This window comes from Toxotes jaculatrix, chromosome 17 (genome assembly GCF_017976425.1).
Source record: "Toxotes jaculatrix isolate fToxJac2 chromosome 17, fToxJac2.pri, whole genome shotgun sequence".
NCBI classification, from domain to species: Eukaryota; Metazoa; Chordata; class Actinopteri; family Toxotidae; genus Toxotes; species Toxotes jaculatrix.
In genome coordinates this window covers 10891527-10911575 of record NC_054410.1, presented here as the reverse complement: position 1 = coordinate 10911575, position 20049 = coordinate 10891527, and the positions used below count along the sequence as shown (strand labels likewise).

Here is a 20049-nt window from a genome sequence, read left to right as displayed (position 1 = left end):
TCTATTCCTTGTGGGTTTTTTTGTGTCGCCATATTGGCCTCTCTCTCGCAGGTGTCATCAAAGAACTGTGACTTCAAAACATTCGTTATCTGATGCCCTTAGAAGACAGCATGTTCTGTATTCATTTGGCAGTTGCCATGTCTAGAGGAGAGAGAAGGGACAATGATTCATCCTTAAATGAGCCATTTCTCAAACGATAAATGACAGAATACCCTTGCAAATACATCTACAAGCTACTTGCATTGTATAAATCAATCAAGTATTTGATTAAACTACAGAGAGACTATTTTCTTTGCTCTAAATGCACTGTAGAGGTATTGATCAACACAAATTGTACACTCAACGTTAGAATTTCATATTTTTTCTATAATTTATTTTGTATCATATTATAGCACTTTAAAAACACAAAAGTCAACAATGATTTGGTTTGGGAGTTTAACAAAATCAGCAAGGGCGGCGTGCACAGAAGTTTTACCTTTGCACGCATCATAGAGCTGTAAAATATTCAATGTAAAAATTACTGAATATTAGCAACACTGTATTAGACCATAAGATAAAATGTCGTTTATGATGCATAATGAATATCTAAAGTGTGAAATCACTGGTTATCACTCTAAAAACATTGTATGCCTTAGCAAACCTTAGCTTGATAAATTTCCTTAATGAGTTTATGAGTTTACTTTAACTTTTAAGATTTTAAGTTTCCACATATCTTTATATCAGCTACGATAATCAGGGTTTAGTTTTTGCTCCTCACCTCGTTGTGTGGTATGCAGTGATGAAAGTCCACCATTTCTGAGACTAACTTTTCTGATCTTGTTGTGTAGAGCTGTCTGGGGATCTGTGGAGACAAGCTCAGTGTTCACAGGTGTGCTTCATTAATATGTTATAGTTCCAAAGGCAATTCAAGTGGATAAACAGATGCAATGCAAATGAAAGCAAGCACTCTACCAATGGAGCAATCTGCCAGAGAGAAAGATCTACTACAGGAGACCATTCCTACAACTACTACTGCACTGTTTGTTGTTTGATTTGGCACAAAGAATCCTCAAAGATCTGTATGGTGCATACATTCAACTTCCTAAACTTTGTATTATTCTGTGGACATGAGGAAGTGACAGTGAACAGTTGCAAATACTGTTTAAGGAATAATAAAAAAAAGACATATGGAGGATGAGGGCAACTTTTCTACAAGGAAAAAGTTTGTTAGAACGTATTAGTTGAAAGTTTGAGGTTGGTTGTTTAGTCCGTTTAGTCATTTGTGCTGTACGGCACAGTGTACCTCAATACTCAGATGTATATTCTCTATTGAGGCAAAATGTTCCTGCTCAGACTGTTGGGATTGGGAAGAAGCAGAACTCGAAGAACATGGCAATGTGGACACTTGAGTTAAGACACCATCATCATTCTCAAATACTGGGTTCACCCTCAAAGTATTTTCAAAGGCATAGGGAGCAAGGGTGTGCCTACAATGTAAAGGAGATGAGGTAGTGAATAAAACATGCTTTTAAAACCGGAGGATCCTATGAATGACAAAAAAAAAGGGTTAAAAATATGCGCATTAAAAGTGGCTCATACTTACACCAAAGTCACAGCCTTTCTGGTCTTTATACATTTCTTGTTAATGAATATTAAAATGCCAATGACGGCACAAACAAGGCAGAGACTTCCCACGAGGCAGGTTATAATTAGCGAAGGGTCCACTGGCATTGACACCAGCTCATTGCAACGTTCTCCATGGTAGTGCCAGTATTTACCTACAGGGCATCTGAAAGAGATGAGAAAATATATTTATATAAGTTGGACAGAAGAAGCCAATATACTGTAACCAAAACATAATGACAGTCATGTTTATTGTGGCCCATTTTCTGTGCCACTGTGCATCAGTTTTGATTTGTTTCCAAATAATATGCACAGCAGCCATCGCTTGACAGTTTCAACTGTACAACGGAAATGAGAAAACCCACTGAAGCAGCATATAAGAAAGCACTTTGATTAGTTTGTTTCAGATATGTCATTAATCAGGACATTAGCCAGACTAGTTTGCTGATCTCACCATTGTCCTCTTCTTTTGTTGTAAAAGTCTAACAACTAAGATTTGAGAGGTGGCACATGATCCTCTCCACAGCATCAGTATTTGCTTCAAGCTGCTTCAGGATCTGCTAGCAAAACTTAAGAATACATGTTTTTTTTTTCAAGCTGGTCAACCTTCAATTCCTTTTGTGTCCTTGAGTGTACCACAAAAAAAGCTTTAAAAAAAATGCCTGCTTGTGCTTTAATCTGCATTACAACACAATAAAGTCTGAGATGAGATGTTGTGATGCTGCTTTCTTTCCTTTGTCAGCTGTAGTGTACCTGCAAGTGGCTCCATGCCCTGGGATTATTTCACACAGGCCTCCGTTCAGACAGTAATTTGGCTGCAAAGTGCAGGTGCTCTGACAGGGCAGGCCGTCCATGGTGCTGTAGCCCGGATCGCACAGACACTCCGCCTCCTCGGTCCAACTGTTCACCACGCAGCGTGAAAACTCATTGCAGGCCAGGAACTTACAGGGGTCTGCCTGGTCAGCTGAAGCCAAACAGAGAGGAGAGAGGAAAGAAAAAAGAAGAAGGAGATGAGAAGAGGGAGGTAGAAAGAAGAAATACAGACCAGAGAGGTGATAGCTCATTAGCATTAATGCAGTGTCCACATGTCTCTCACTGTCTACTGATTCAGAGGGGATATTAAAGGGCATTTTGATTGATGTGAATGGAGGTGTTGATTTAATGAGGTCATAAACAGTCATGAACTCCTCCAAGCAAAAAGATGCATCAGATTTACACTGCACCTCACCTACAGACGGGAAAAGGCAGCCGAGTGAGGATGCATGTTGTGGACAGAGTGTCTGACCTTGTGGCATGAATGAGTATAATTCACTGGGAGAATAGATTATGGATTTCTTTTCTGGATGAGGTGTTTGCATCCTAAATTTCATTCACAAAACAGGGAAAGATGTGTTTTAGGAAATATCAACACACTTTTGCTTGAGGACATTTGATTGTATGCGGTTTTAAGTTGTTGTTTTTTATTCCTCTACATAAATAGAACAGAAAAAAAGCAATGACATGACATGACAAGGACATTTCACCTGGCTCTACTTCCAAGGAGCGACTGTCGATCTCTATGTCAAGCCGCTTAGATGCAGCATTACAGAAGTCTTCGAGCACACAGTGCACAGCTTGTGTGACATTATAAGGTACCGGCTTGTCCAGTTTCATCCTGCTGTTCACCACAACACTGCCATTCCTGAAGTTGAGAATTTCCAGCTGCTTAAATCCTGTCAAATTGGACTGGAGATATGGTAGAAGCTGTGGGGGATGAGAGGGAAAGCAAATTAATGTCTGAGAAATTTAAACAGGTTGTGTTTCATCAATTTATCCAACTATTCTCTTAAAAAGATTAGTTTTCTGTGCAGTTAGTGATCAGTGAGAAAAATGACTGCAGCAGGAACATTGGAATATGGTGTTCCTGAAAACCAAGATTGATTTCATCATGTCATTCTTAATCCTAGGAGGACTAAGGTTTTCATTTGGATATTTACAGTAGGTTAATGACATTATGTCAGATTCATGTGTGTGTGTCAAGTGTCAGTGAAGATCTGTGTCCTCCTGATAGGACAACCAGGGGAGCAGAGAACACACTGACAGGAGTGAGGTTGTTATAGCGCAGCTGATTCTGAATTATTCAGGTCACATTTTACAGTGTGAATGCTATGAATAGTTCATAATTAAATTTTGATGCAAGCATGAAATCCTGCCATTACGGCGCTGACTGTGTAATTAGATCCAGAACAAAATTAGTGTTAAGTTTATGAGAATTAGTGTAAGAACACAGAACGTGCTAATTCAAGTCACAGAACAGTCGGAGAACACATGATAAAAAGATCAGAAACTTAAAAAAAAGACCTGCATGACATCAAAACTATCTCAGGTCCACAAGATCTATAATACATGCTTTTCGGTTGAGGCTTTCATCCATATACATACTATATTAATGTGTCAAGTGTCTCAGCATAATCACACCTACACTGCCTTACAAAGTCAAAACACAGTAACATAGTTGCTCAAAACTAAGCTCAGACGAGAATCCAACACCAGATATATTAGGCATGCTAAAATGCCTTTGGATTTCGGTTTTATGTAAAGACTGAGAAAAAAAGAACAAAAAAAAATGTAATTAAGGTTTTTCAACTTATAAAACTTCTAAACAGTTTAGCTAAGAAGCTTCAAACCCTTCGTTCTTTGAGTAGTTACTGCCTTCTGTCTTTGTAAGGCGATACAGAACACAGCAGCACCAGCACCCATTAGAACACATCTATGCAGCCACACTCGCTCATATCTTAACAATTTTCTATATTGTTGCAGTCAAAATTTTTCCCTCAGACACAGACTTGCAGCTCAGATAACTGAGAAACCAATCTGTTAAGACTATGGACTTGGACTGATGACGGTGGTGATATTTAGACGGGGGAGGAAGTCAACCAGCTCAAGTAATGGGCCTGCATCAATGTTCATCGATCTGAACCGCTCTCCTTCCAGCCACTTCATGTTCACTACAGACGAGGCAAACATCAAACCACCGCAGTGTGAAAGGGAGAGATTACGATGCTTTAGCTGGCCTGGCTGTCGAGCGGGAGATAAGAGGCCTTAAGGAGCTCTGCTCTGATTGGGTTACTTCACTTATCACTGGCAGACAGTTTACTGAGGGGTTAGGTCCCTATAGCTAATAGTCTCTGAGAGAAGAGGAGAGTACGAGACGGTCCAACATCCAGAACAAATGGGCAACAGGGTGCAGTCCAACTGGACACACAGCTTTCCATTTGGTCACCCATTTGTCTCAATGCAGAATGTCAAGTTATACATGTACACTGTAGATTAGATACCAGTCTGTGGCACTACTGCCTTCCACACAAGGTCAAAGCCTAGTTCTGTCACAACAAACCTCAGAGCAATCTGTACTGTGGACTAAGGAACAGTACAGATGCTGTACATTCCCTTTTTGCCTGTGTACACTATAGTTTTGTGCAGAAATTTAGACATCATGGAACAAACACAGCCATAATTTCATACTTCCACACAAGTACATTTGCTTCTCAGTGGTTACACTTGTATCTACTGGTTCTTGTTTTGGAAATCCCAGTGAAACGTCCCTTCTCTGATGTCGAAAAAATGAAAAGTCACAAGAAACATTATGCTGCCATGAAAACGTTTCTGATTTAACGTAGCAAATAAAAGCAATTCCAACCTCCATGTCCAAATTTATTGGTTGCGTCTCAAACCAGTAGGTACAGGAGTAATGAAGGACTGTGGCAAAGGAGAACAGGAGAACTGTAGGCTAATGGCTCATATATATGTATGCATATATATGAGACAGTAAATGTACAGTGATCTAGTGAAAGGTGATCTAGTGAAACATTATTTTTCATTATGTCATTTAAATGGGCTGAGTAATGTACAGTATATATGACACCTCTTCATTATTTTTCAGTGATTTATTAACCAGCTTGGACCAGTTTGAAATATTTGTTTGTGTCCCTTCTATACTAAATAGCCCATTTAAAGGAATATATCTTAATGGTGTACTGACAATAGACAGTGTATGGTAAAATACTTACCAGATCAAACATCTGTTCACATTAGATTTGCCAGGAACCTAAATACATTGGTTAATGAGGAGAACTCCAGAGACCACGGTTTGGGCAACCATTAAAGATTGGAGATGGAGTGTTATTTGTTTTTGCGTGCTTTTTTGTATGTAATAAATATCTGTGTATGTAATTTCTGTCTGTGTATCGCTACCTCTTCATTTTGTGTTGCCTGTTTGCTCATATCTGGTATAAAGAAATACCCTAAAAATGAACTGACAGGAGATCTCTCCCTGGAAAATGATCTGATTCTGTTTCAGAATCAAAACATATCCAGTTCATAGCATGAATCATCAAACCTTCAACTTTTCATGTTCATGCATACTACTACAATAAATCTGTAAACATCTATTGAGAAAGTATCAAAACATGACAGCATCAACCACTCATATTAACCCTGAAGGCTTATCATTCAGAAAACGCAGCCCATCTGCCCCAGTAGCTCACATTCCCTCTGCAGCAAACAGACAATCCAATTTGAATTGATGAATGTCCTCAGTTTGAAGCTGAGGCCTTTACATAACACAGAATGCAGGGGACCTCTGAGCAAGCCTAAAAATACGTCCCCTCCGTCAACCCCGGGGTAAGCCTAGAAACTAATAAGGATGTCAAGTGAAGCTTCCTTCTTTGATGGAAGCTAACAGGTGCAGGTTTAAAGAGATGCAGTCCTCACCTGCTTGCCAACAGCTAATTCAAATTTAAAACAGAAAAAGAGGCATTTCAGCATTAATGTTAAATATGTGCGCTGGATTCACACACAAATATTCCAAAACAAAATGACCTCAACCAATCAGGGATCTATTTTATTTCATTGTCTTGTTCCTTATGACAGTACATATATATATATAGCATGTCTATAGCACCAGGTAACCCATACAGTAGTACTGCTACAACATGCATACAGATGTCCACAGAAACCTGACTGATGTCGCACTAAGCAGATTGGATCCATTAATAGCACAATGTGTGCGGTGCGGGAACTGACCAGAATTACTTAAAGCTTCTTAACACGAGTCACAAACCAATGACTAAGGCAGACCCAGGTCCCATGATTCAGACTACCCAGGGCTAGTTTGCTCTCTACCATTTATAAAGCATTACAGTTTAAAGAACATAAAATGCATAACCCTGCATGACTGTCCTATTAGTTTTACAAAGGATTAACTTATTCATTCACTCATTCAAGTTAACTTTAAGGCTTCAAACATGCACAAACACACTGGTCAGTGTTGTAACACACGTGGGCAACACATGCACAAAAATCTTCTGGATTTTTTTGTTGCTGAGAAACTAACTAGCCTATCTAGGCTTTGATTTTTCACTTCATACTACATTTCTCACTTGCAAAGAGAAAACTGTGAGAAGCAAACATACACAAAAATTACAGCCCCACGACAGATGAATGAGTGTGTTACTATACACAGCACCTTCAGCATGCAGCATCTCTCTAGTGTATCGCACCAGAGAGCTTGTCTGTACAAAGGAATGACAACAGTTATTTTCACAACGCTATTCTTTAAAGGAATAGTTCAGCCTTTTGGGGGATCCTCTTATTAGCTTTCTTGCTTGAGTTGAATGAGAAGCTTGATACCACTCTCTTACCAATTAGATAAACATGAAACCTGGAAACGGGGAGAAACAGCTACCTGTAGTACATTGTTTAATCCATACGGCTTGCTGTTTAGCCATTTTCAGTCCAAGCTAAGCTAACTGGCTGCTGGCTCCGGCTTCAAATTGATCAAACATATATAGAGTATGAGAGTGGCATTGATATTCTCAGGTAAAAGTATTTTCAGACAAAATGTGAGATGAATTTTAGATGAACAATTGCAAATAAAGTCAGTGGAAAGACCCGACTTGGGTGTGAAAAGACATCAATTCATCTGGGGCAAAGACAGTGTTTCTGCAGTTTTCACAGAGCCTTGTGAATCTAGCTTTGCTTTATAAGCATACAGAGAGGAAAAAAGGAATAGAAGAAATGACAGATTAAAATCTGGAGTTTTTGGTGGGTTCTAAGATCAGTCAGAGGCTGGGCTGCCACCCAAACAGTCACACACCCATAGCTCACATGGTCGGCTGCTAACTTTTTTTTGTTTTTTTTACCTTTGTTAGTTCTTTAAAATGTTTACGTTTTCTGTTCTAATAACAGAAGTCTCTTTTGTTTTTATATCAAAGAATCTTGAAAAAATCCCTTGCAGACACAAATTTTACAAAATGACATTCTCAGAATCTAAAGAGTCCCTGAAAAGGCCTAAACTTTAGCACAATTCAAAGAATTAAGGCAAAACACACATAAGAATCTTTCCAATATTAGAACCCACTTCACACATAAAACCACAAAAAAGCAGCTCTATGAGGTCTAATGTCTAACAGAAGGACAAAAGCAAAGCCAAAAATTAAAGCTGGGTGTTTCAGAAATGTTAAACGTGTTAGGTGCTTTCAGATTGTTTGATACTGCATTTCAGAAAGGTTAGTTAAGAAAACGAAAGGTCATGCTCTCTCTGAGGCATTGGAGATGTAGTTCCAATATGGAAAAAAAAAATACCGGTATGGAGGCTAAAGTCGTCTGTCTCCTAAGCCCAGATTTACTGGAAGCTCCAGGGTTTGGCGAGTTTCTGGACCCAGAGTGCTGTGTCTAAGTGAAACAGAATAATTTGACCAGACTTTTCATTATACTGTTGTCACAATGGCTCCTCTGAAATTAAAGCATTTGGATACTGCAGACTTAATAGAGAATTTGGCGACTGGTTAAAGCCTTATCACACTTTAAAACTCTTATAAAAATAAAATGAATTGATGAAAAAATATAAATTTATTATAATTTATTTTTATGTTTAGGATTAGCAAACATCTGTGAGGATAAGGCTTAACTGAAAAGTGCATCCTCACTTGCAGGACATTAAGATTTTGATAAAGCACCATAGGGTGCTTTAAAATATAACTTAAAACCACAGTTAAACACTAGATATTGCACAAATGTACTTCTGTCACACATTTCAGCTTGGGCTACAAAAGGAAGTATGAGAATGAAGCATGGAGAAGCATGATATCCAGCACAAAAGCCTGTGTACCTACCAGCTCAAGAAAGGTATTCTCCAGTGATTTATACTCCGGGGAGCTCTTGTTGAACAGGTCATCAGAAAACATCATGTTAGTGACCCTCAAGCTAAAGAAAACCACTAACTCTTTGCTCTTATCCATTGCAGTCATCAGAGGGGTGCTGGCTTGTCTCATGGCCGGCGCAGCCGTGGATTCGTACGGGCGTTCATCAGACTCTGAAGGGAATCCACTTCCGCTCTCTTCCTCCAGAGGCTCGGTCAGCTCTGTCTCCGTCCCGTTCTGACTCTGTCCTACATCCTCTTGAAGGTTTGGGTTCTCAGCAGGAAGGTCTGTCAAGACCGGGGTGGTTCCACTGTGCCCTCCACTAGACTCATCTCTGTTTTCAGGGGCTTCACCGCTTTCTGCAGGTGACGGCAAAGGCTCCACATCTGTTTCTGTTTCAGTGCCTTGGATGGTATCCTCATGAGATGATGGTGTGGTGACTGGGACTGCTGCTTCTGTGACTGATATCTCCGTAACAGAGTCTGGTACATCAAGGTTGTCCTCACCAGGTTTATCACTCATCACTTCTTCAAGCTGGGAGTCAGAAGTTGCTAGGGGAAGGTCCTCATTCTGTAGCTCTGGATGTTTCTCACTGACCCCATCAGCTGGTTTAGGTTCTTGTAAAATAAAATATATCATATAGGTTTTATAACCAGCAGGAGCTATTTTGTGTAGGGAAAAAAATACATTAACACACAAATTGTCATGTACAGGTATGACTACAACTTGTGCAGAACACTCATATTTCAGTATATTTTATTGCTTTGATAATTTGGCCGCAGTTCGAGAGCCTACGTTTAGGTTTCTCACATTTACTCTGTACACTGTTTATCACTGTTTTCTTTCCATTTGTTCTATTAGAAGACTGGCACCACTTTCATATCTGTGCATCAAACACTGAACTTGTCAATCAAGAGGCAATTAGCCCAGCTTAGCATACAAACTGGAAGCAGGACAAGTGTGTCTCCAAAGTTCAAAAATCCATCTACCAGCACCTCTAAAGCTAACTAATTAGCATGTTATCTCTTCTTTGTTTAAATCCCACACACACAGAAATATAAAAACATCCATTTGTGGTTTTAGGGGAAAGTATGTGCTGTAGCTGTTCCTTGTTTAATATGAACATAGTCAGTCTTACTATCATTTTCATATTACTGTTTGTAAATGGACTAAACAAATGAGATGTCGTATTTGGTGAGCTTTAGGGGTAGTGAGTACTAGTTCCCCCCTGCTTTCAGTCTGTGTACTAACCTTAACTAAGGCAATCACCTCCTGGCTCTGAATTATGTCAACAATATATAACAATAAGAACAAAAGCAAATTAGCGCACTTCCCAAAATATCAAGCCATTGTTTTAGAGTCATTAAAATAATCTCATTTAATAGTATGATGTATTTTCTGTACCTGCCTTTTAAAAAACAAAGCTGTAGGCTGTGATGTGTAAACCAAGTTCAAGGTCAAAGGTGTTCCATTAAATAAAAGTATTGTGTGTGCAACATTCTACACACATTTCCTCCCAATTCAGCTCGACAAGCCTCACATATTTGATATGTTTGGGAGTGCCAGTAGAATTTAAAATGAAGTTCTGCAGGTTTGAGCAAAGTTTGGCAGCAGAGTATGAGTTTGCAATGACTCAAGCACCAGGCAGATCACTGCTTGCTAATGGGTTTTAATATGATGCATTGCCTCAGCAGGAAGCAGCTCCATGAGCAAAACCAAACCACCAAATCTAATTGTACTGCCATTTCCATTTCCCATGAGAGGTGAATGTTCTGTACAGATACTGTATGGGGTAGCAAAAGAAGAAAAATGTAGGTCACTCTTTATTAGGACTGTCCTGTGACTGTGTAAAAATTAAGTTGACATTAAGTTACTCTCAGGATTGGAGTTAATATTACAAACGGTGCTAAAGTTGCATAATCTGTAGATAGAAAATAAGAAAACAAAATCATCACCCAGTAGGTGTGAATCAGTACTAATCAAATAAAATGCTATTAATGAAGCTTGGTTTAAGTTAAATCAGAAAAACTTTCCTTCCTGATTATTTTCCATCTATTCTTTGATACCCTCTTTCGGTAAATTACTTTCTCACTCTTCTCCTGTGTTTTGTGTCTCCTGACTGTAAAAGCAATTAGCTTATCCCTCCCACCACTTTCCCACCATCAGCAGAATCAAAACTCAGAAACCAGACAATGACATTAAAGTGTGGGTAAAATTGGTGCTCGATTTTTGAGGTGCTTTCTGCTGTCCGTCAATAGCTCTAAATGGATTCCACACCACAATCTGATGTTTGGGTGATCGATAAAGCTTTGAATTCTTAAACACGTCCCTCCTGATTGAGCTTCAACATCCTGCTTTAAAAAAGAGATTTAACCTGAAGTAGCCTTACCATCCATGACCTGTTCTTCAGGTTCAGCTTCACCTCCATTATCTTGTTCAGTTGGTGGCATTTCCTCCACCTCTGGCTCTGCTTCCTCGTCTTTTTCCTTCTCTGTGGTAGCTTCTAGTTTTGTGTCGCTGGCCTCTTCAGCAGGATCTTCTGTGGACTCCTCTTCTACTGCTGCCTTCAAAGGAGTCTCATCAGTGACAGCAGAAGTGGCTTCTGGGAGGATGTTCGGGATGAAAGGCACAAAGGTGTGTTTTTCTGGTTTGATTGTAGAAGCTTCCAGAGAGTTTTCTATCACTGCCACTGTGGGGAAGAAACTTTGAGTGGGAGTGCTGTCCTCTGTCGGGGCCTCTGTGGCGTCGTCCTCGGATACTACGCTCTCAACAGGGTTAATGCCGAGCTCGGCAACTGGATAAATTGTGGTTACTGAAATGGAAGAGTTGGAACATTTATACGGCTTTAAAATCCTATTCTGAGCACTACCCTATTATTTTATTCAGTTAAATGCGAGCATGATATTATGCTTACCAGCCTCAAAGCTGAGTGTCTGTATGTCCAGTGGTAGTGACGGCTCCTGTTTTAAGGCCTTTACAATGATGTGCTTCAGTTTAGGAGCATTTACATCCCCATCTGCCTCGGTCTCTGGCTCCTCAAGACCCTCAGGATCATCATTGAGCTCCGTTTCTCCATTAAAGACCACAGCGTAGCGCACAGACACATCCTCCGAGCTGATCAAAACAACAAATCATGTCAGAATCCCTCAAAGCAGACAGACCTCACTGGTAACGGATGTCTACAAAGGCAGAAATGTCTGAGTCATATCCCAAAAGGGGATATTTTTGGGCACTGTTATAGTTTCTCTTGAGACTTGGGCAATAAAACGCCTCAATAAAAGCACCTTCAGGGGAAAAATTATGAAAAATTTATGTTTTGAGTCCCTTGTCATATTTACTGAGTTGTTTTGTCAAAATCCATTATGATTACAAAGCAAAATTACAGAGCCAAGCCTTTAATAAAATCTTTAATGAAACTCACCGAAACCCCAGAACACGAATCTCTTTGAATCCTGGAACTTTTTCAAACACATGAAGCATCTGTACGAGGACAAACAAGAGAGAAATAAATAGGTATGAAAGAAACATGCTTTGCAACACTGAGCTGGTATCAAGTATCTATAGTTAGTGGTTTTAAAAAGTTCTGTGACATAATTTCTGCATCTTAGATTCATAAAACCCTCTAAAACATTCTTAAGAATAAAATCTTAAAAAGAACTGCATTATTATTAACTGTATTACGGGGCTAATTTAATCTAATTGAGAGTCAACATACATTTCTTTCAAAAGAAGTGACAAGCCAATGGCTTTTCACCATCTGCAGTCATTCTTAAGAGCTGTGGTCAGAGATTATCTACATGATTAGATCTTACTATTCCAGGCTTGTGGTCATTACAAGTCTTATCTTAAGTCCCTTGGTTGCAGCTTTTAAGTTGTTAATTCAATAAGGGTGAGTTTCACACCTAACAATACAATATCATAGGAGCTTGCAGTCACACTGAGCTCATTGTAAAGACGTCTTGAATAGTGATACAACGCTGCTGTGAAAGAGTGGTTTTGTTTTGAGGGGGAAAATAAGGGCAGAGAAATACAGAACAAGACAGAAGATGACAGTTAGACAGCAAAGAGGTAATAGCCTTTTGTGTGAAATAACATTTAATAGGGCACACACATTTTAACCACAACAGAGCTCGCCCTGCTTCTTTTCCTACAGAATTTCATGGTTTCATTACCCTCAGTAAGATTTTTAAAACAGTGCACATCTATCAGTTCAGCTTTCTGCGTTTGTAGGAAGGTAAAGCAGACAGCTCAGAGAAATGTTAACACTTACTGTGGGTCTGTAAACTCACACTCGCCTCTCACCTTGTCTGTGAGCTCTCGTTTGACGTCGTTGTAATGTGGAGCCCCGGGGTCACTAAGGAGCTCACTGTATGTTGGGTCCGCAATGGTGACGCTGAACTCAACAATATATTCCTCATTGTTCTCCTTTATCATGTTGGGATCCTCTTTGATCTGGCAAACAAAAGTTCACATTACATTGTATTAACGATTGTGAAATGTTGTGGTCAAGGTAGTAGAGATTAAGCACAAGATAATATAATTCTGAAAAATTAGGTTGATGGTGTGGACTAGCTTACCACGTCGGCCTCAGTAGGAAGCAGAATCAGAGGAGGTGTCCAGGTGCCTGAGACAAAACAGCAACTCACCAGTTAATTTATAGTGTGATTATGCAAATTTATTAACAGCTGTTAAATTAACAAAGTAAATTGATTGCTTTCGTTGAACAGTACGGATGCATTTGTTTCCAACTCACATTCCCTTCCTGGCTCTGGGGTTCCACTGACAACTCTGAGGGAAAAACCGAACATATTTGTTAGGAATTTATTCCTAGACAATAAATATTTTCTGGACTAAATTTGGGTTAATCAAGAATCCTGATCCTTAAAATCAATATTCATTTTTGTCTAATATCTCTAATATTGGCAAAGGTTTATTTGCTGCAAACATCTTCTGAACATTTGAAGCCGAGGTGTTAAAAGCTTCTCTGATGTTTCCATTGCCTCCGGAAGTTGAAACACTGATGATTACTGATCAATGATTTACTACTTGTTTAACACTTTGCTCTACTTTTTTTGTATTCCGAAAGAAAGTACTGCAAACACACACATTAAACTCACATTTAACACAAAATTTAAGAGAGGCTTTGCACCTACCCTTCGCTTTCCCCCTGCTCGGCTACTCTCTGGAAATGAGAAATGAGATATCAGCTATGACAGATTTACATTGGAGACTGACAAGAAAACAGACATGCAGTATGAAAATATTCTCATAAATGTGTTTGTGCTGGACTCACTCTGGCCACCATCTCCAGATGCTCCTGAGAGCTGCTGAAGTTCTGGGCCAGGTCGTCCATGCAGAGGTTTTCATGCTGGCAGGTGTAAACCCACTCTCTGTACTCCTCTGAGTTCGGGACCCTGTCCAAGAAGATCCGAAATGCTTCCCAGATGGCCTCCTGACAAACTGAAGATAAATCACATTACTTTATGGATTTGCTGTTGTGACTTTTCTGGGAAAATATTAAAGGAAATACAGCACCCTCACAAATAAGTATGGTTATAGGCCGTAATCTAATCTTATGTTAGATAGTTTTTTTTTTTATTTCCTTCAGAGTAATGTTTCAGTGCAGCTTTAGATATGAATGTTCAGCACAAAACAATCTACAGTGCCATGATATTAGAATAAATAACAAAATGTATTTCACATGATATCTAGGACAGCACAAAACAACAGTAATGCCTGTTTCAGTAAATGTCAAACTGGACATTTAAAAGACGTTACATGTTCATGACATTTTCGTGAATATTCAAATCATGAGCACAAACACCCCCTGAAGCAACGGTACATTCTATCTGCCTCTGTTGGGGGAAACAAGCTCCACATTGTTATATATCTTCCTACCTGTGGGAAATTTATTCTCTGACAAACTCATTTCTGGAGCGAAGCGATTACCTCCAATACACCAAATTAATCAGCCTCATTTTAAAATCATACGCCACAGCAGCTGTTGTGGAACAATTTGTATCACCAACCTATTAAAACAGCCAAAGTGGCAATCTTGGGCTCTTAAATGATCCACAATCTCTCTCTCTTGGACAAAAGATATTTGCATATAACTTCGTTATATGAAGTGTTTCTCTGTGTGTATCTCTGAAGCCTGTGCAGCACAGCTGTGGTGCATCATTCAGGGGCACCACGTCAACGTCACCAGGCTCTAAACAACAATAACAAAATAGCAAGTACTGAATATCTGCATAAGAATTAGAAAATCATACGTATTTATTAAGCCTGAAATGTATTTTGTTATACTTTCAAATTAAAAGTTCCAACAGTAAAAAACATCAAAGTAGGCAGTTATTTATTCAACTGCCAAGACATCTCTGTTTGATTAAGTGCTTTGTTCTCATCAGTCAGTGTTTTAGGAAGGGATTATCGATTGCACTGCACGATGTTCAGTCATGGTTATGCATAAAGTTCAAGTTTTAAAAAGTTCATTAACAGTATAAGCCTACATCAAAGTCTAACAGTGGACATGTCCTCTTACCTCTGAGCTTGTAATAGGCCCGGTGGCTGCCAATGACCGCTTTCATCGTCTCCTGGGGACACACTTTGACACCTGTGGTGAACACTGCTGACCTCTTCGTCCGACGCCCATCCTGCTCGGCTCTGACATTTGTAGTGTGTCTGATTGGTCTAGAAGCTTCCAGAAAGTGTCTGTACTTCACATCCCTGAGCCCAGAGAAACTGTGGTCGCGAAGGTCTGCAAGAATATTCAGTGAATGAAGTTAGACATTCAGGGAGAATTATGATCATGTGACTTTTTTTGGATTGTTCAGAAAATGAAATTTGTCTAAACATGAAACATCTGAGCACTTTGTGATAAGTAGCTGAAATGTTCTCATTTAAGTGTGAAATTTCTCAGTAGTACAGACTGTGGATGACTACGACAACACAAAGCCAAAACTGTGCTCTTTGTTGAAATTGCTTCAGTTATATTCAGTGGCTTTTCAAAGTGTTTGGAGTTTGTGTCTTTGGCAGTTCCAATATAAACAGCATCACAATTTACATGAATAATGCAAACACAAAAATCTTGGATGCTGGCTTTAAACCTGTTTATGTAACCCAAAGTTATTTATTTATTAATTTATAATTACTTGGCTCAGGATTTAACCTGAGAGTTGCCTTTGCCATAACTCATGAACAAAACACCTGACAAAATACTTGGCTAACTGTCCACGACATGAAATAAGCAAAGCAAGAGTCAAGGTGTATCTTTGTAAGTCTTGTAGTGTGTATCCAGTTATCAGGCAATTAACACCAGCTACCACTAAGGACTATTTGATTTGACAGATACTTAATCCAACAAGTTACCTCATGCCATCTGTCTCCTAGCCCTCTTACTGTAAGTTAACTGATGCCTTCTCTGCCACTGCTTATAAATAGCATTTGGTTTTACAGTGAAAAGTATATTTGCATGCAGGGGCCCTGAGAGTCTATTTCGGGACCATATAACACAAAGAAATCCTCTGCTTGTGTGTTTTGTATCTCTGCATAATGAGTTATTTGAGCTTTTCAGTTCACTGTAGTGTAAAAACGTCCAAGGCTGGAAGCTTAGAGGTGCTGGTTTGTGTTGGGAAGGCTGTCACTTTGAATGCTGGCAAAATGCACAGATGTTTAGAGAAAACTGAATGAGTAACACTTTCTTCCCCCTAAGGAACGGTTGCTGAGACGCCCTTGGGCGACTTGACCCGTGTTGCATCACTGAAGCTGCTCGGTGGCCAACAGTGAAAGGATGAGTTTGTACTGGGCAGCGTCCAGGTGTGACTGTGCAGAAATGCATGCGTGTGTGCACTACAAAACTTAAAGAGAGTGAAATGAGGTATAGGTGATAGCCCAGCTGATTTTAGTGGTTTCTAAAAACCAGTCCTGTGATATGAGTACATTCAAACAATAACACAAAAACAGACAGGCCTGTTTGTGTGAAATATATCACTGAGATGCTGCAGACATGATGAGGAGGCCTGCCCTAATTTTCTGATCACCTTAGTAAAGAAAGCAAGCTCAGTCACCCTGCTGAGGCATTACAGGAAGGTAATTCCACACCAGTACACAAGCCAGTGTGCCAGTCTACAATCACTAGCACAGTCACCCCATTCAATAAAAGCTATTTTAGAAGAAAGGCACTCATTGTGATGCCAGGTGGCAAACCTCAGAGGGCTTCTTAAGACAATAAGCCAGGATTTATGAGCCCCAAAACAGAGACTGGAGGTCACTGGACCCAAATAACAAACTGTGCCTCCTCTGGATTAAGAAGCAGAACGAGGGTTAAGGAACAATAAAAAGAGCAAGTGACTGTAAATAATATAAATGCTGTAACAGAAACAGAGCCTTTGCTGCTTTTTTGGGAAAACTCTTGCATTCCTTAAAAAGAAAACCATGCTGTGCTATCTGATTTTCATTGTGTGGACCAAAACTGAACCACAATTGGAAACACAACAGCAACAGTCCAGAGGGTGTCAAATGAGAGCATGCCGCCAGCTGTGAGTGTGTGTGTGTATCAGCATCTGCACTAGGTGGACACAATAACACAAACACTGTTTTAATTACAGAGTTTAACACTGATTTATTCTGTCAGAGCTTGTGTGTTTGTCTCCTCTACTGTATTGTCTTGTTTAAAATGCGATGTCACGTGTCATTGTGCGATAGTGTTAACTGACTGAATGCTGAAATGGAAACATCAATGTAGCTCGCACACAATGTGTTTTCATATTGTTATAGCAAATTATTATGATTTGTGTGTTGATTTGTACTGACACAGTGTTACAGTTTCATGTTGACTTCATGTAGAATACACATTTCTATAATAATATGTTTAGTTTGGACCAATAGAGACATGTTTGTGTAACTCCACTGCAATATCTGGGTTCATAGTATGTGGTGGCTGTAGCATTACATTATACTGTGTATAGATGTGTGTGTGTGTGTTGCTCATATTGTTTCCACCTCCTGTATGGTACCATAGCATTAAAGTTTGAAACTTGAATGCCCATGCCTGCTGTACTACAAACCATTACTAAGGAATTAGAATTGAACTTAGGAATTAAAAGGTTCAAAACACAGGCATTCATTCATGTTTTGCTCAACAACAAAAAAGAAGAAAAACCTGTGTTAATCACTGTATTACACATAAATGTGGAAGCCTGCTTCTGCCAATGTGATAAAAACAAAAGCTCCTGTAAGTGATTATAATGAGGAATTTTCTCGAAATAATGACTTATCTGAAAATAATGAAAAACTGAGGAATGAGAAATTTTTGTTGGAGAAATTAAGTCACTATTTTGAGATACTTTGTCATTATTCCAAGAAAGTTTTTCATCACAATAAAAATCCTCCAGGATCTTTTTTCTTTTTTCATCACATTGGCAGATATGGGCCTCCATACATAAATAATGACCTCTACAATGAACAATATTGTTTTCCTCAAATCCAAATTTGGCCCAACACCAAGAACATGCAAAGAATGCTTGGGCGCTGACATTGAGCCTTTGGGGCAAATATGCCCCAACTCGGTGTCTGTCAGGCAAACCCATTCACCAACAAACCTTCCCTCTCCAAAAAATTCCCCCAGGTCAGAAGGTGGCCTGAAATTTAGCCAAGTCATGTGTGTTTCCATTAGGAATCATGCCACCAAGACAACATTTGAAAGGTTTTTTTTGGAAAGCTTGAAGTCTGACGTGCACATGCTCAGACACGGGAGCCTGAGCGAGAGGAGGGAGCGACAGAGCAGGCCTTAATGCCCAGTGCAGCCGCAAAAAGGCCTCACAGCAGAATTACAAGCCAGAAAAGATTAGCGTCCTGCGACACTGGAAACAGAATGGCTTTTGTTTCCTTCAGGATAATGAGCTCACCCGGGCACATCACACCGAACAAGACAACCAATGTGGACGAAAATGTTATCACTAGTGAAATGATGCTATCTTTCTCAGTGAACATCTATTATATGTCATTGCCCGTTAAATTCATATTCTTGACCTTAAAAGTGGCTTGTTGGCTGCCTGACATTTTCCAGAAATTAGTGTTTGAGGATGAGCTAGCACTTTGTAGTTTGCAGAGTTATTTCACAAGGTCACACACACTTTTAACAGGAAAACCCTGTTACCCTTGAACTGAATCACCACCTCTTTGACTCTCCTGTCATGCAGTAGAGCCTCGCTGATTAAAAAAAAAATTAGTGGAGATCTTTACATCAAATGATTTCCTTCTTTTCCAGATTTCTTCTGGTGTGTACAAGAGGCGTGCAGATATATATTGTTGACTGGCAATTGCAACTACACGTGCAACTACTGAAATCGGATGTGTGGGAACAAACAGCATCTCATTGTCCAGTTGTAACACAAAAACAGTTACTGAAAAGAAAACTCAAAAATATATTAGCCAGAATCCCAGCCTGGACTCTTACCTTTGATTTGACTTGCTTGGAGTGTAAGCAGACACAAAGTGAAGAATAGTCCTGACTTCAAAAGCATGATGGGCTAATTTATGTAGTTTTCAAGCCCGAAGTTGTCATTTGTGAAGAGATTAATGCAAACAACAATAAGATCCAGAACCTCTTTATCTTGAGTCCATTAGCAGAGTGCACCAGAGGAGGGAGTCCAGTCCACTCCTATGTGTGCTCCAGCTCAGTTCCTCAGCAGCAGGTAGTTCCTGGATGATGTTGGATCTCCGTAGACAGCAGAGGTGGCAGCATGGACGGATGAGCAGAGGGAGCAAAGCAGGGCGGAGGAAGGATAGACAGGGAACGGATGGAATTTTGGCTCAGGAGATTCCTTCTACGCTGTCAGTGTGACAACAGTGACGAGGTTAAAAAAGCAGGCTCCGTTTTGAGTCTAATCTCTTTACCTTCTTCTTGCTGCTTGTAATCCCTGCGGGGCCACGTGGCTGCCGGGCCTCATCCTGTTATCCACCTTCTGGACCCTCTTCTGTCAGCTGAACAAACTTGGGGATCTGCCAACCAGCCTAGACCAGATAACTACTCCCCACTGTCACCCCAAGTTTATCACTGACACCCAGCCTCTTTGTGTGTTCCTGTCCGCCTCTACGTGTCACTGTCCAGCTGCCTAATTCCTCTGTTTTTCCTCTCAGTAAAGATTCCTCCTTCCTGGGTGCCCACAGCAAATCCCTGCCTCTATGGGCAGGGATTTTGGGTGTCAAGTGAGGTCAGGATTGCAGTTTTGTTCTGTGCTGTACACCCAGCTACTGGTCAAACAAT

General features: G+C 39.9%; 1 protein-coding gene across 1 annotated transcript; it reads right to left on the bottom strand.

The window, feature by feature from the left end:
- Positions 1–57: 57 nt before the first annotated feature.
- On the bottom strand, positions 58–19306 carry impg1b (interphotoreceptor matrix proteoglycan 1b). Its single transcript, XM_041061119.1, has 18 exons — positions 19240–19306; positions 15325–15540; positions 14077–14243; positions 13937–13965; positions 13537–13571; positions 13361–13407; positions 13086–13235; positions 12205–12263; positions 11698–11897; positions 11173–11595; positions 8757–9400; positions 8227–8316; positions 3126–3345; positions 2356–2566; positions 1583–1768; positions 1283–1466; positions 750–841; positions 58–130 (listed from the first exon to the last, which is right to left on the bottom strand). The coding sequence occupies exons 1-18, from the start codon at positions 19304–19306 to the stop codon at positions 58–60; spliced, it is 3093 nt and encodes a 1030-aa protein (XP_040917053.1).
- Positions 19307–20049: the final 743 nt, after the last annotated feature.

What these genes read in the sequence shown, in the direction of transcription:
- impg1b (XM_041061119.1), bottom strand. Translation starts at nt 19,306, where the DNA reads ATGCTTTTGAAGTCAGGACTATTCTTCACTTTGTGTCTGCTTACACTC. An exon ending in ATCTGGAGATGGTGGCCAGA is followed by an intron (nt 13,966 to 14,076) that starts GTGAGTCCAGCA and finishes TCTCATTTCCAG; the next exon opens with AGAGTAGCCGAGCAGGGGGA. An exon ending in ATATACATCTGAGTATTGAG is followed by an intron (nt 842 to 1,282) that starts GTACACTGTGCC and finishes TTGTCTCCACAG; the next exon opens with ATCCCCAGACAGCTCTACAC.